Source organism: Passer montanus, unplaced genomic scaffold (genome assembly GCF_014805655.1).
Source record: "Passer montanus isolate IOZ18808 unplaced genomic scaffold, ASM1480565v1 scaffold10, whole genome shotgun sequence".
NCBI lineage: Eukaryota > Metazoa > Chordata > Aves > Passeriformes > Passeridae > Passer > Passer montanus.
Genome location: NW_024356505.1, coordinates 34,374,363 through 34,390,311, shown reverse-complemented (window position 1 = coordinate 34,390,311; position 15,949 = coordinate 34,374,363). Strand labels below are relative to the sequence as shown.

The 15,949-nt window shown below is 41.1% G+C and overlaps 1 protein-coding gene across 5 annotated transcripts in view; it reads right to left on the bottom strand.

Annotated features, from left to right (window-relative positions):
* Positions 1–15,949, bottom strand: part of DIP2C (disco interacting protein 2 homolog C) — a 310,372-nt gene that overhangs the window by 129,728 nt on the left and 164,695 nt on the right. For 3 of the 5 annotated variants that reach the window (XM_039707449.1, XM_039707465.1, XM_039707457.1), the window contains exons 2-4: positions 13,578–13,649; positions 10,852–11,019; positions 1,591–1,701 (exon numbers count right to left, since the gene is read on the bottom strand). In XM_039707449.1, coding sequence (XP_039563383.1) covers positions 1,591–1,701; positions 10,852–11,019; positions 13,578–13,649 — 351 coding nt within the window. The remainder of the gene's footprint in view (positions 1–1,590; positions 1,702–10,851; positions 11,020–13,577; positions 13,650–15,949) is intronic. The other 2 variants (XM_039707474.1, XM_039707482.1) reach the window with 1 other exon arrangement.

Sequence of the window (15,949 nt, the reverse complement as noted above, 5' to 3'; positions counted from 1 at the left end):
AGTGGAGAAAAAAAAGCTTTTTCTTAGGCTTAAATTGATTTTTTTCATATTTGAATTAGTCTGACTGCATCCAGCAAGAGTCATCTCTCAAATACAATCCAGAACCTCCACAGTCAAATTTATTCTCCTCAGGACCCTCCATACCCATCAGGCCCTGGCTTCTGACTCTCAGCTCACCAGGGTCTCTCTGCCACAAAGGCTGGTGGGTGCTGTCTATGGCTCCTTAATTCTGCAGCGGCAAGAGAGGCAGCACCAGATGAACCAGACTGGGGCCTCAGGCTGCTGTCTGGGAAGGATGCTCATACTGCAGCAGCCCCTGGAGCAGCTCAAACAGCTGAGCACACCTAACCCCCATTGTGGTAAGGTGTAGTACATGCAGTGAATGCAGTTTACACCTTCCAAGGTAAAAGTATAGAAGTTTCAGAACTGCCCAGATCCCTCTGCATGGCATTACACGTGTGGCATATCAACTGCTCCTTCCATTTGGTATCATCTGCCAGTGTGTGAAGAGGGCACTGTCTCACCTGCAAAGTCACTAATGAAGCTATTAAGGGGTACTGGAGGCAGCATTCACTCCCTGCAGTACCCATCAGAGACTGGTGTCCAGATGGACTTTGTGTCACTGATTACAATTCTCTGAACTCAATTTCAGCCAATTTTCAGACCACCTCGCTGTCCATGTATCTAATCCACATTTCACCATTTTGTTAAGGAGGATGTTATGACAGACACTGTCAAAAGCCTCACTAAAGTCAAGGCATTCAACCTCCAATGCTCCTCCTTCAGCCTCCAGGGAAGTCATCTCATTGTAGAAGGTCATTAGGCTGTTAAAGCATGAATTGACCAACCTACTAAGAGAACTTTGCAAATCCATGCTGTCTGCTCCCAATCAGAACCTTGTCCTTCATATAATTAAAAAGAGCTTCCAGCATTATTTGCTCTACCACCTGCTCAAGAGATTGAGAAGAGTCTGGCTGGCCTGTAGTTTCCCAGATCCTATTTCTTGCTATTCCTGAAGACAGCAATGAACTTGCTTTCTCTCAGTCTGCAGAAACCTCTCCTGACTGACACAACTTTTTGAGGAGTTGAAAGTGGACTCACATTGGTCAGTGATACATCCCCATCATGACCCACAGGCTTCTACTCGTTCAGTTTGTTCAAATTCACAGAGGGTAGGTTGTCATTGCTCAAGACTTTCCCATGGGTCTCACATGCCTTGGTTTCCAGAACTCAAATATCATCAGCACAGACCAAGGCAAAGGATACATTAATTATCTTGGCCTTTTCCCTGTCCTTTGTCACCTGCCCCATTCAGCAGTGGGACCATGTTTTCCTTCTCTTCCCTTTTTTACTAATGTGCCTGTAGGAGGCTTTTTTGCAGCCCTTCACACTCACTGCCAGATCCAGTTCCAGATGAATCTTGGCTTTATAACTCCACCCCTGCTTGGACAGCATCTCTCTATTCACACAATGAATGTTTCCCACTGTGAACTACACAAGTTCACAACAAACTTCTTATTAAGAAAGCAAGGAACAGAACAAGACACTTCAAATTTCCATTCCAGTTCTGGGGTCTTCAGTCCCACTCACCCGATCTGTAGCGCTCATCCCGTGACCCTGAGGACCTGCGGCGGTGATACCGGGAGGAAGAGGACGGAGTGACAGGAGTCCGACGTTCTTGTGGTAAGGCCTGGTCCACCCCTGCATTAAGGAAAAAAAATCAAACAGCTTATTCTGATTGAATTTTGGAAGATTTATAGTGAGGAGGAGTTCAGCATACACTAGGAGCAGAAAATGAACATTCAGTGCCTAAAGCGCGTCGTGTCAATTGGTTGCACACTACTTGCCTCTGGTCAGCTTTTCTGATGTGGTTATTTTCCTGGTTCTCTCTAAAAAACCTTTTTTCCAGGGTCATGGACAACATAGAAAGAGCAAGCAGACAGTAAGCTTGGCATTTTTTATTTTACAAACAGATGACTTTTCATAAAGCAGTATTTAGGAATTATTTTAATGAGCTAATAAAGGCAGACACCATTGCAATAGATATTGAAACCTTCCTGCAAAATGGTTCCTAGGAAAACTTAGTGTGTATCATCTAAAACCTCATCTGGTTGGATGGTGTCAGCTGGTGACAACACAATACTAACCTGTGGAAAATAGCTCCTGTAGGAAGGGAACTACAGAAATACCTATAGTCATTTTTACCTACCAATGGTCAGAAAGTAAATTATAACTGCACCAAACCAGGCTGAAAATAGTAACCTGTTCCAGTAAAACAACAAAAATAACCTTGTAAACCTGCAGCATTTGAATATGATGAGCCTAAACATCCAGCATTTTAAGACTCAAACATTTTATTAATCCCTTTTCCATAGTGAATTTGCTTTTTTTAAAAATATTTTCTTGAAAGCTTCTTAAGCTACTATTAAACTACAGTAGTAATATAACAGCAGCATGATATATCAACACTCCTGAAACTGATGTTCTGATCTTCCAGAGAAGAGTGAAGGCAATGACTTAATCAGGAAAGTTCAAACAAACAACAGGAAAAGAACTGAAAAGCAAACCTGCATCTGTAATAGTGGCATGATGTGGTTGCCTGCTCTCTTCCAGAGAAGAACCTGAGCAGACAAGCCCAGCTGATGCATTCAGCTTTGAGCTAAGAAAGCACAGAGCCTTGGGTGTGAGATGCACAGGGGTAAAGAACAGGAGGACCTGACAAAATTAAATTGATTCTTTCCCACAATTTTTTGCCTTCAAGAAGTAGTTACACACTACGTGTAACTGTAAGAACCCAAGTAAAACTGGCCCCTTGCACTTAGGGCTCAAATGTAGGAGTAATAACTTGAAATTGGATTCAACAAAACAATGCTTGAAAATATGCTCATATTTTTCAATTAAAACATAATGCAAAAACTCTCCACTACCATTTCCAAATGGTTCAATGCCAGCTTATTGGAGAGGGATAAGAGTTTACATTAGTAGAAACAAGAATTTTATGTAGATTACAGACCAACCAAAAATTCTGTGATTACTTCAATCAGTCTCAGCTGGGTTTCAATGGACTCTTTAAAAAAGCATCTTTTGAAAAAAGTTGGCATTGTATGCTTATTTCTTTGTGAAAATAAACTGCACTCGAAATCCAGCTTTTCTCTTAAATCTTTGGATTATCAGCAGTGTCAAGTCTGCTTTGATTTTGTGGAGGAATGGCTGGTTGGCTAAAAAACATGCTTGGAGTAAAATCTCATAGGCGCCTAAAAGACAGAATGAATCCATAAATTTTCCTCTACTCAGATAGTGATTAATAATTCACTCTCTTAAATCAAATAAAATGTCTTCATTTAACTCCTCTGTCTCCATACTATAGTACTGCATAATTTCACTTGCTCTCATTTCCCTTAATATTCATTCAGTCAGGTGAACTACTCCCTTTTATATATCAAAATAAATACTTTCTCCTCCCTTTTATATTCAGAATTTTTCCTTCTTTATTTAATAACCCTAAAAATGAACAATATACAGTTAATAATAAAACTAATTTTGACTAAAATTTTTCCAAAAATTATGATCCAGTCTGTATGAGATGCTAAGCACCATTACTCATCTCAGTCCTTATCATCAGGAATGAAATAATTTCTGGAAATCACATATATTCACAAAAATCCTAGAAAAACACACCCAAAAATTCTACACCTAACACTGATGCTGTGTGACAGATGTTTTGCTAAGAAAAAGCAGTGCCACATTTCCCATGGCAAGTGACTTGTGTAGGGCAATGGCATGTGGAAAAAAACAGATGATTGAGATGTTGTCACTGCAGTACAACATCATGATGAAACAGGAAAAGGGGATTAACTGCATCTTCCAAACAACAAAACCACATGCAATAGGCTTTAGAAACACCTAGGGGAAATTAAATTGTGAGGAAAAGCATCAGTTTCAGAGGTACACAACAGCTGTAGGAGGGAGATCTTCCAGGCAGACCTGAAAGCCATTGGGCAAAATACATTCAAGCCTGAGGCTTCCTTCTCCTGGCTTAGTGACTGTGAGACACCTCAAGTCCCTTTTCTGCAGCTGTGGGCAGTACACAAACATCTTTTTCCAGGTGTAAAATAAACAGTGCACATAAGATAACATCAAACACTGACCCTGCCATGGCAGAAGACAGCAGGACACCCAACTGGCCAGGCAGTGCTGCTGCCCACAGCACTCCCCAACACTGCCAAGGGCTCTTCCCTCCTCCCCTTCACCATGGAGATTTTTTTTTACTACAGACACATTAAATGTCTCATCTAATCTTAAAACTGAGACACTTTAGCAAGTTTTATTTCCTTCTACTTTGTATACATGATTTTGTTCTTTTAAGTAAGTAATTTCTGAGCCAATGGGCAACATGAAGTTTCTTCATATAGTCAGGAAGGAGGGAGCCCCAACTCATCATCCTGCACCAGTAGTCATTTTAGGCAATAGAAAACTAAATAAGAATATCAAAATGTCTTATGAGATCTGGGGGATCATTTGATGGCTTTACATTCCACTTACCTATATATATAAAAACAGAGAATAAATCTCTACCCAGGAGTGAAGTAGGACATGTGAACTTGTCTCACTTACAACACCAATGAAGATGAGGAAGTTAATTGGTGCTAAAATACAAGAAGAAGCTCTGCATCAGCCAGTTGTGGGGACACCTCTTTTTACTATGTTCCTCTAGGGTGAAAACCCATAAAGTATTGACCCACTTTGGAGAGACAGCAAGGAAGTGGATGACACTTCTCTACTGAAGGGCTGGAGCAGGAATTAGCTGGCTTGCCTGGACTCACATCTTGGCTTCCTGTGCACCCGCTGGCTCCCACGGCACCAGCGATGGTGTGAGACAAAGGACACAATAGCAAGAACCTACACACTGCCATTCCTGAGCCATGGGTGGGAGTAAAAGCCATGCAGAATAATGACTACCATGAAATCAGTGAAGTGTTGCCACAAATAACAAAGTGGTGTTAACAGCCAAATTGCTCACCTCCATGAAGGCTCTAGCAGTACAGTGCAGTAACTAGAATATATTTTTTTCACTTCTGAACATAACTAAACCCAAGCCAGCACAAGGGTCTGTGAGTTAAGTGCTAATGCTTGTTCAAGTGCAGCTTCGCCCAGGCGCGTTTGTGCATCGGCAGAGTGATGGCTTGAGAATCCATACTTGGATCGATTCCTACATTTAAGGAGGTGGCAAAGCAATGAATGGCTTTCATCAGAGAAAGGTCAGTGTCATGCCAGTGCCCTGTGCACAGACACATTCACAGCCACTGTCAAAGCAGCATAATTCTAAATAACACCGTGGTCTACCCCAGTCTTGCAGATGAAGCAGGACTTTACCAGATAAGCATGATTAGCACTACTGATTGACTCTTTGCAAGCCAGGAAGAGTTTAATGAAAATATTAAACACAGTTATTTTATATGAGAGGCTTAGAAATCAGTGCTTTATGGTCATCACAATACACACAGGCATCAGCAGGTGCACTGGAGCAAACAGACATTTTCCTAACAGAAGCTAAACCTTGTAAGACACCTATATTTAGATGTCAACAAGAAGGTGCTTAAGCTAAGCTCCTATTATGAAAAACAGAGACCTAGACCAGAACTCAGGATTCTAAACAAAGCTGTCAAATTTCTTTGCAGATGTTGTGGACTGTGATATCCAGCTTGGCCAGAATGGCATGGTCCCCTTGAAGTCCTGTTTCATGTGTGCTCACTCTGTGCAGGTGTCTCCAGTACCACAGGAAGTCCTGAACAGTATCAGGACCCATCTTCAGGCAACTCCATAAGTCCAGTGAAGCCTTGAGAGCTGTGCAAGTGGTCAGTGGAGGTCTCTTGTTTGGAATCAACTGAAAAGCTTTTTGGGTTTCAGCAACTGAATTAACTGTATCTCTTCACATAAGAATGGAAGCATAAATACAAGATTCATAGGCAGACAACTTAATGCAGATATATCAATCCACAAATCCTAATCTGCAAGCTGGATCCTGTCTTGACTGAATTTAGCTAAAAATGCAAGAGCCTCAGTAAAGCCATTTAAGCAATACCACTGCAAGCTGGATAGCTTTATTTTTAAGTGCATGGAAGGTACAAAACTGTCAGCTGGAAGCAGGCTTCACCTCTTTTTAATTTTTTTTCCCCCTTCACCTCCTTGTTCCTCCTTTCTTTATTACTTCTTTTTGTAGCTAAATTGCAACACTATGTGCTGATAACATAGCAATAGCTGCACTGCCCTCTCCCACAAAGGACAATTATTTTCTTCATGTCAGCTGACAAGCTGCTTTGATATACCTCTTATTCTTATTTCTGTGCCAAATTTTTGAATCTAAAAATATTAAAAGCTGAAATGTCTAACTGACAAGAAATAGCAGGCATTCTTAGACAGAGGCTACATTTATTGTTCTGAAACTAACTTACAGTGTGTGCTCCCAGGAGAGAGAGCTGTAGGATAAACCAAACAACTCCAGGGCCAGCGGGAAGGAAGGCACACAGTGCCTGCAGTGCAGTTTTAAGAAACAGTATTTACCTTCTTTTCACAGTACTTCCTGAGCTTCTAGTGGCTCAGCTTTAAAAGTAAACCCAGGTAGGAACACACAGTATATTTTGTAAACATGCTAAATGTCACACCATCCCCATGGAACTCGTTACTTAGTGTGGCATTTCACTCTTCCCATCAAATGTGCAACCATGTAATGAATTCACTGGATAAGCCAAGGGAGACTTAAAATGCAATACTTCTAACCAAAGACATCCAGGAAAGTGGAACCATGTTCTGCTAGATAAATCTGGAAAAATGTAATGTCTGATTAGATTTGTTTAATTAAAAGTTTTCTTTCACAGGTGAGCTTACTCTTGGTCTGACTTAATGCACACACTTCAAATTTTCTTTCAGTATTACAATCTCAATTTTGCCTTCCAGCATTTCCTTGAAAGGTTTAGCTTTCAATTCAAACTTAGCATGGATCTCACGGGCTTCTTTTTTTCTCTCCTTTATCCCAGTGATGGTGGACATCACATTACAGCTCCAGAGCATATGTGATGTTTGGTTTCCATTTTCCTTTCCACAGCTTCAGTGTCCCATTTGAAGATTCTTTTTGGAGAATATGAAAAAGAAGACTACCTATTCACAAAGCAAACATCTTCACCAATGGGCTGGTCAAATCACACTGCAGACAAATCCAGGCAGCATTGTGAATTCCAGCAGTTTCTCATTTTGACAGTGGCACCCAGCTCTTCAAACACCTGCACAGGCTCCACCTCCTCTGCTCCTCCTCCAACACTGGTTAAGCTTTAAGGCCCTCAATGGTGTTTTTCCTTTCTACCCTCTATCGTTCACCTCTGACTGAGACATCTTTCCTCACCCATTTGTCAGATTTCAGACCAACACTTTCATGTTTCCTCCTATGCTCTTATGTTCTGCAGATGGCCTCCAGGAACATCAACAGATATTTCCTCAGAAATCTTCAAATTCTTTGAAAAACATACCAGCTCTGATGTGTACTAAAAATATCCTCCACCCAAAAAAATCACACCAAGTGCTGAAACCACTACCTGCATTACTAACAGATTTCATCATGTACTCATTAGTGAAAAGTGAAGGAAGGTATTTTTTGCTCTGTGTTTGAACAAGGTTTAATACTATGAGGTATTGGTACAGGACAGAAAACAGAGATGCCATCAAAGCCCAAAGAATTATCAAATGGTAACTGGACTCAGTCATGGTGGCAAAACCAAAACAGTAACCATCATATTTAAGTGATGGCCTCAAGGGGTACTTCTCAGAGGCTTTCAATAAATTCCTTTTTATCCAAACTAAGCTCTGCGGGCATCCACCAGTTCAAAACCAAACTCCTTTTTAAGCCCAAGACTTACTAGGCATTTGTCTGTGTGCTGTAGATCTCATCTGGGAAACATCTGGTGCACTGTTTCAGGGATGTGCCCACGTGCTGTGCACTGCACATGCCTTTCAAAGAGATCCATGTTCTCACCACACTTACACCCTTTGAAATGTCCCATCATGGTTATCTCTTGGTAAGATTTTTGAGAATTAGGCAGGCAGATGTGATAGGAGTGCTTGTTGTATTAATAAAATGAATACATGAGAGTACTTTTTCAGAATCAAATTTTGTGTAAATATTTCCTTGCAATCTTTGCAATCCAAATAATGTTGCAATACAAATAATGTCTGTGGAAGAAAAAATGAAATTGTAATCACCAAGTTTACTTGGACTGCCTTAAGCCTTAGCAGCAGGAATAGCTGAAAGCAAAGGCATGCACACATACACATAGAAAGTATGCAAATATATGCACAGAGAGCAGATATTAATATATGTGTCATGCTAATAAGAGAGTGTATGGAAATTGGTTCCTGTAATTCTATAAAAAATTGTTTTTTCATAAGGCAAAGGATCTTCTGCACAAATGTATTATCTTCTCTGCCCTGCATAGCTTGAAGTGTTCCCAGGCTGGTGCTGTTGGGGCTCCAGCAGCAGGAGGTGCAGGGATCTGTCTCTAGGCATGTGAAAGGAGCAGCAGGTGCCTTTTAAGCACCACATCTCACAGATTTATTAACCATAATAAATAAAGCACTGATGACTGGTCCACATGGTTGCACTACAAATAGAGCTACACTGGTGGTACCAATGATGGGAAATTACAGAAAGCAATCTAGTGGAGACACAGCACTTGATTAAGAGAGAATGAACCACCCATGTCTGAGCCGTTAGAAGCAATGCTTAATTGATAACAACATTGTCTGTGAATGAATAATCAAATTTCCTGGCAAAACACTGGAAGCAAATTGGGTAAAACCACAGCTTATGGGGAATACAGGTAATTAATGGGCTTTTTCCTTATAGGGAGGGTTTTTCTTTATGCAGTTGTCCACATTATCTTACCCAGAACTGAATGATCAAATCAAGATAAAATTCAGAAAGTTATTCTGAAATAAATCCCTGTTTAAGTGGTTACTTCAGCTCTTGGCTGTCATGGCTCCTCTAGGGAGGCAGGAAGAGAAAGGTCACCACACAAGAGGGACTGGGATGTATGTACAGATATAAAGGTCTGGATTCACTATTATTTTTAGATGTCTGACACAAGGGCACACTAAGAAAAGAAAAATAGCTCTGCACACAGAACATCTCCAGCTACAAACTCACATCCTGAGAAAGCATCTTGAGGAAACAAAGCTGTACTTTTATCTCCCTGACTTAAAGCAGGTGGGGATTTAATGGGAAAGAAAAAGGGAGCTCCCCCCCATCCCTTCTCCCATTAACACTGCCAAATGCAGCACATCCGTTCCGGATTTCTGGATGTTCGACAGCCTGGCTGGAACAGTACAAATGTCCTTTGCATATGTGCAGTCTGTGCAGCATCTGGATGTGTCAGACCCGCTGTGCATGCACTGCAGAGTCAGCCTGCAGATGTGCAGTGGATCTGGCACATCCCCTGTGTGTCACTGCAGGTTTGTTCAGCATGTGACAATACGTGCTCTGGGATTGTCCTGTCAGAAACAGGGAGCCTACAGCCAGCTCCTACATCACCTGGAGGAGTATCAACCACATGGATGCCTGGCTTTACCTTTCATTAATCCCATTCCTGAAAAATAACAGCTCTTCCTTTCTGAAATGACAGCATCCCAATAAGCCTGACAAAAAGACATATATGAATGTCTGCTCATATATGTCTACAGCCCTGTTACTGGTTACATTTATCACATGGTTTAATATCGCTAATACTGTTAAACCTGAAATTGCAATTTACATTAAATCTTTCCCATTTTGAAAAAATCTGAGGCAGAGGAAGTTAACCATGTCAGACTGAGGGAACCTGACCTAGAGCAGCCCTGTATAAGAGAAGAAATACAAACACAGTCAGAATCCAATATAGGCCTCCTCTATAGAATTACAGCAAATTGGTTTGAAAATGAGTGGAGAAGATTTCTGAAATAGATAACCCTTTTACAGGTATGTCTTGTTCTGACAGAACTGTAAATCTTATCTTCCCTCCAGCCATCTCTTACAACCTGTCTGGACAGCCTGTGCGAGTGTGAACAAGCATGCAGGCTAGAGTGAGATGTCCTCCATGTGCCCACATGGCTGGCAAGAGAAAATCTGGTGTCTTGAGGAGCTGTGGATCCTCTGCAGCCTTGCTACAAATGCAGGGATGAAGCAGAATGCCTGTCACCAGCCACAGGTCCTGCCAGAGGGATGTGTACCTGGGAAGGCCACAGTTCTATAGGCCTGGCTGGAGTCATGCCTTCCCTTGCAGAGATGTAACTCTGAGGAATGTTCTTCCTCCAGCCTGCTCTACCAGCCTGATGCCTGTTCCTGGAAATCAGTCTGCGTCTGAATGGCTTGGATGTGAGCAGAGCTCAGCCAGAGATCTCTACTTGAAAACAGCATAGAACTAAGGGCGCTTAGACTTTTACAGCTTCCTCCAGAATCTGGTGAGCTTGGGCCTGTTTAGAGCACTGTAAAAAGGCAGTGCCGAAAAGGGAATTAGAAACACACACACTCCTGTGTTTCACCAGCTTACTGTATGCAATCTCCTCCAGAGTATCCATGGTATGGAAGCTAGAGAAGTGTTAATATGTTCAAATATTGCTAGGAAGAGCCATTCCTTCTCCATTCCCATCCCTTCACTCTTAGGCAGAGAAAGTCAGCAACGGCCTTCCAGCTGTCATCCTTTGGTTGTCCTGCCTTGCAACTGGCAGCCCCATGTCCATCCTACTGATGTAGGCATCTACCAGAGGCTTCCAGATGAGGCACAGTTATATACAGATACGGACTGGAAAAGATACATTCATGGTGCTCACCAAAACGAAAATAAAAGAGAGGCCGGTTTCCTGCTGTGCTGGCTGCTCTCTCTCTAGCGGCCGCTTCCCGGATGTCACAGACACCAATGTTGGCAGTGCGGAGCATTCTTCTGGCAGCTCCTTCACTGTGTTGCAGTCTACACCGTACCGCGGCAGCTCCATTCGCTGCTGTAACAAGTTGAAAAAAACTAATTAATTCACGTTTAGTTTTTTTACATTTGTTACAGCAACGAGTGGAGCTGCTGCCCCCATGCAGTAGAGCACACACGCACACGCACGCACAGACACCACAGGACACCCACGGAGCCAACGCGGGTCGATGTTCCACTCTGCCAACATGGGCGCTAGGAATGTTAGCAAAGGTGCAGCGGGAGGACTGGATGTCCCAGCAGAGGGGAAGTGCCTTTGGATTTCCTTTAGTTTGTTGAACGCAGTCACAGATTGCAAATTCCTACCCTTTCCCAATGCCTCCCATCCCAGCAAAAGTCATGTCCATATCCATACCAGTTTAAAATATCTCTAAAACCTCTATTCCCTTATGACACCAAGATCCAAGTCCGTCACAGCTTATAAATTCTTGCACACCCCATCAAAACAGCTTACAAATTTTTTTTTTAAAAAAAGACTAATTGGTCATGTATGTGATTGTTGCGATATTAACAGAGGCTTACGAAATGCAACATCTGTTTTGTCATCCCACTTCTTCTTGGAAAGGATTCATCTCCCCCTTCCTAGTGAGCAGGGATTTAAAGCCATTCAGATGAATAAGGTCTTAGAAGGATTATATCAAATAGAACCTTTTCAGGTTTTGTCCAAAAGGTAACACAACAAAACAAACAAAAAGTACAAAGACAGCAAAAGACCCGAGCACAAATACTATCCATTTATGGAGGAAAATACTTTAATACAGCAGAAGTAGTGTCTTCCACTATAATAAAATAATCCATTTAGCCATCAGCTAAATGATTGACCTGAATATATTTACAAGAAAACAGTGGACAATACTTCAACAGTTTGTTTTTCTTGATCCTATTACCTTCACATCCATATTTCACATTCCTTGTGAGGGATTTCCAGCAACTGGGTGAGCAGAAAATGTTCATTCCATTTTGTCCCATCATTAAAACAGCTCTAAGTCAGCTACATTCTCAGTCATGACCTCTTTAAGTTATTGGATGGACCTCACCACAGGACTGGCTTACAGAGATCCCTCTGCTTCTCCTTACACTGCCAAACTTCAGTATCACAGTAGAGACCTTGAAAGGTAATCTGTGAGGGTTCTCCATGTTCTCTCTTTCATCATTACATGCATATGAACCCCCAGCAGTTTCAGCCATGGATATAGTTTGACCAGAGGACCGTGAGCTCTATTCGCTTGTGTGAAGAAAGGAGAGTAACAAGTTAAAAAATAAACAGATTCTGGTACCAACTGTGCCGCTGCACTGAGGATTGCTGTGAGGCTCTTCACAACCCAGCAAATCCAAGCAGGTCTCATGAGAACCAGCTGTGAAGACTAATGTATGTCTGATAGTTGGGTTGGAACATAAATACCCAGAAATTTAATATACTGCACCTCTGCAATATAGTAATTCTGTTGATTTGATTTGCTTCACTCCCTAATGGCTCCCAATGGTTGGGGAATGTCACAGACACCCTCAAACCAGGCTTCAGAATCACTTCAGAAAACAGAGGTGTCTGTAACACTGATCTCTGTTGTGGAGTTCCCATCAGTGGAGCAGACCAAGTGAAATCCAGAGGCACAAAATCAGCATTCTGCTATGGAGCTAGACAATAGATATACAAACCTGATGAAGAGAGAACAAGGCAGTGCCTTCACACATCAGCAGTTTAAAACCCCATCAATTCCACTAAAAAGGAAAGATTTCGTAAAAGAAGGAGAAACTAGTGCTGAGGCCTGCAACAAAAACAAGGCTCAGAGAACAGCCAAGCCTAAGTGGAGCCTCTGTAAGGTCAGTGAGACCAGGAATGCACGGGCACACTCCTCTGAGACCAAGAGAGAAGAGAGCTCTACACCAATACCTACAACTACACATTGAACTTTGTGATCCAGTGCCTCACAAGAGTAAAACAACTCTGGAAAGTTCTTATACGTATATATGAAATAAATTCAACTAAGCAATACATTATTAAATTTAGTTGGAAGGTACATTTACACCCTTTGGGCAAACACATGCAGCCTATCCCTTAATACTAAAGCCAGGTATGTGTAAAAGGTCAGCTGCCCACATGCCCTAGGACAAGCTGAACTGTAAGGACATTGATGGTCTCTCTAGTGAATTCAAAAGTGAGACGTGGACAGGAAACCCAGAAATGGAGGAAGTTACAAAGATCCAAGGTTCTCTTCCACTCTTGCATACTTCTGTTCAGAAAACTTCACATGGCTGAGATGTTAATGAGTTAGGACATCACATTTTCCTTTGGATTCTTGCATTCCTTCCAACAAACAATGCCTCTCTAACAAGTCTAGGCTAATTTAATTTTCCAGACATGACTGCCAAACCCACACCAACGTATGTAAAAAATGTACACACACATCAAAGCAGACATATATATATAAATACACACAAAATGGATGGAATAAGCTTATTCTGCATAACAATAGCTTTGTTTCTGCCACATCTGCTTCTTCAGAGATGCAGATTTCTACAGTGGCAACTATCAGTACACTTGACATCTTCATATATCACAAGCACAGATACACATACCGGGAGGCTGTGGCAGGTAGGCCCCAATTAATTTTGATCTCTTCTTTTCATATCCCTTCTGTGTGATGTCACCTGCCAAGAAAAGAAAAGGATAATCAATATGATGTGAATAAAGACAGTGTATAGCTTCTTAATGGCAGCACCATCAGCTTAGCCACCACTGCACTGTTCATCTGTCCTTACAATTAAAATGAACAAATGAAAAGCACAGAATGACCATTCCACCCAGAAAAAACTCAATTTAGGCCACAGCCATTCTGGCAAGAAAATACCCAGCCTTGACTTATTTCAGCACCAAAGTCCAGCAGCACGGAGTTTTAAAACCATTTTGATATGCTGCACACAAGCTTTCAAATGCTGCAATGACCTTCATCAGGTTAATAAACAATGGATTATATAGAATGTGTGGGCTTGTAGTGGCTGGCAAAACACATCACTGATTAGCATTTTCTATCATTAATGGGATTTTTCTAATCGAGCATGTAAGGCACAAAAGACTTGAAACTGCTGCTATATCATTTCTGCAATAAAAATGTTTTAGCTAATTTCTGAGCAGTACTGAGGAACAAAACAAAAACAAAACAGAGCTACAACAGATCCACTAGAAAATAGTACCATAAAGACTCTTTGTCTGGATTTCCACTGAAGTATCAAAAAAAATATTTGGAGGCAAACATCTGTATTTCCTAAATTCAATTAAAGTGACACTTCACTGAGCCTCAAGCTTCCCCATAGGTAAGCTATGTTTTTTTAATATAAAGACTAAACAGCATTTTTCTGTAAAAGTTTTCCAGCAAAAAATGACGCATAATTAGTCATGTAGAACAAAACATATTCTTTTAGTCTTCTTACATTTTGGGAGAAGTTTGGCACCAAAGCAGGAATAATACAGTCCTGACTCTGAAGCTAAATATCAAATTTAATACATGCATATATGCTTGTGTTCAATATAAGCTACTCCAGAAACTAAAAATTCAAATATTTTTTAAAATAACACCATATTCTCTGCCCTATCAATAGGCCTATCTGTTATTGTGAGACTCATCATGCAGTTAAAGCTCACTTGCAATGCTGGACTTTTATACTGGTAAAGGTTGAGGGCTTAGGAGGGTTGAAACTTCAAAAAAGAAGAGGAGCTTTGACTGCAGTGTTCAGCTGGACATGGCAACGTGAGCCTGTTTGTGCTGCTCCATCCCTGTGCTCAACCTTTACCTAAGGACATTGTTTGCCAAGGGAACAACACACTCATTCCAGTCCCAGCTGCTCTGGTAAATGGGTGCTAAATTAGCACCAATGTCTGCTGGTCTGAAATCAATAACTACATAAAAACATCTTTAATTGCTATGCCTTGCTGAAACACCTTTTCTTAGGAATGGTTCCAGTAAGCAATAAGGAGGCAAAATTCTGCAAAGCTCTCTGTGACAGTGTCCTGAGCCAACCTCTCACCTCTGCTTCAAAAACAGTCCTTAAAATAACACCTATAGTCTTCACGACCATATCTCAAACTGCTCTACAAAAGAAGTGGCTAAAATATCTGGGTTTTTAAATGAGGAGAGAGAGACTGGAGCACTTCAAATGATAACATTCCCGTATTTACTCAGGGAAGAAGTGGCAGACTTGGCAAGAGGTCCTAAGCTTTAAAGTTCAAACCCACTGACTTTTCAAGCACATTTCTTCCCATTTTGAACACTTCTGGCATGTGTTCAAGCTAGTGAAACAAGCTCCCTCTTCGTTGTAATCACCAGCTCCTCACAAACCAGACAGTAACAATAGATACCACTTCATTAAAATGTTTTAATGAAAAATGTGTTTGCTTTTATGTGAAAATTATAAAACGTGAAGAATTTTTTCTTTCAAACTGTTGCTAAACAAATTACTATTAACTTCCTGTGCTCATGAACACCAAAGTCTCATGCATTCCAGACACAGCCTGAGTAAAAATTTTACTTTTTTATTTTACTATTGCTCTTTTAGGAGAGCAGAGGTACCCTGGCGAGAACCACAGCTCCCCTGTGGTATGTGCAAGCTGGAAATGACATTTTAGATATGAAACTAATAACAGCAGGTGCCTGACTATTGGTTACTCTTCCACTCACATGGTAGTACACACACATGCAAATCAATACCTCAAGCTATACATTCCAGACATGGCTCATGCAATCTGCACCCATTCCTGCCTTAAAGTTTCTTCCCCTAGTTTATAAACCTATATTGTCTTAATGGAATGAAATGACACAAACCAGTCATTTGACACCAAAGTGAGAAAGATCAAAATCAAGTGTTAACTCTTGTCTGTAATAATCTTTTATTCAAATTGGTATCCAGACTTATTCTTTTGAAGTTCACCATTAAAGAACTACTCTGAGCAGAAA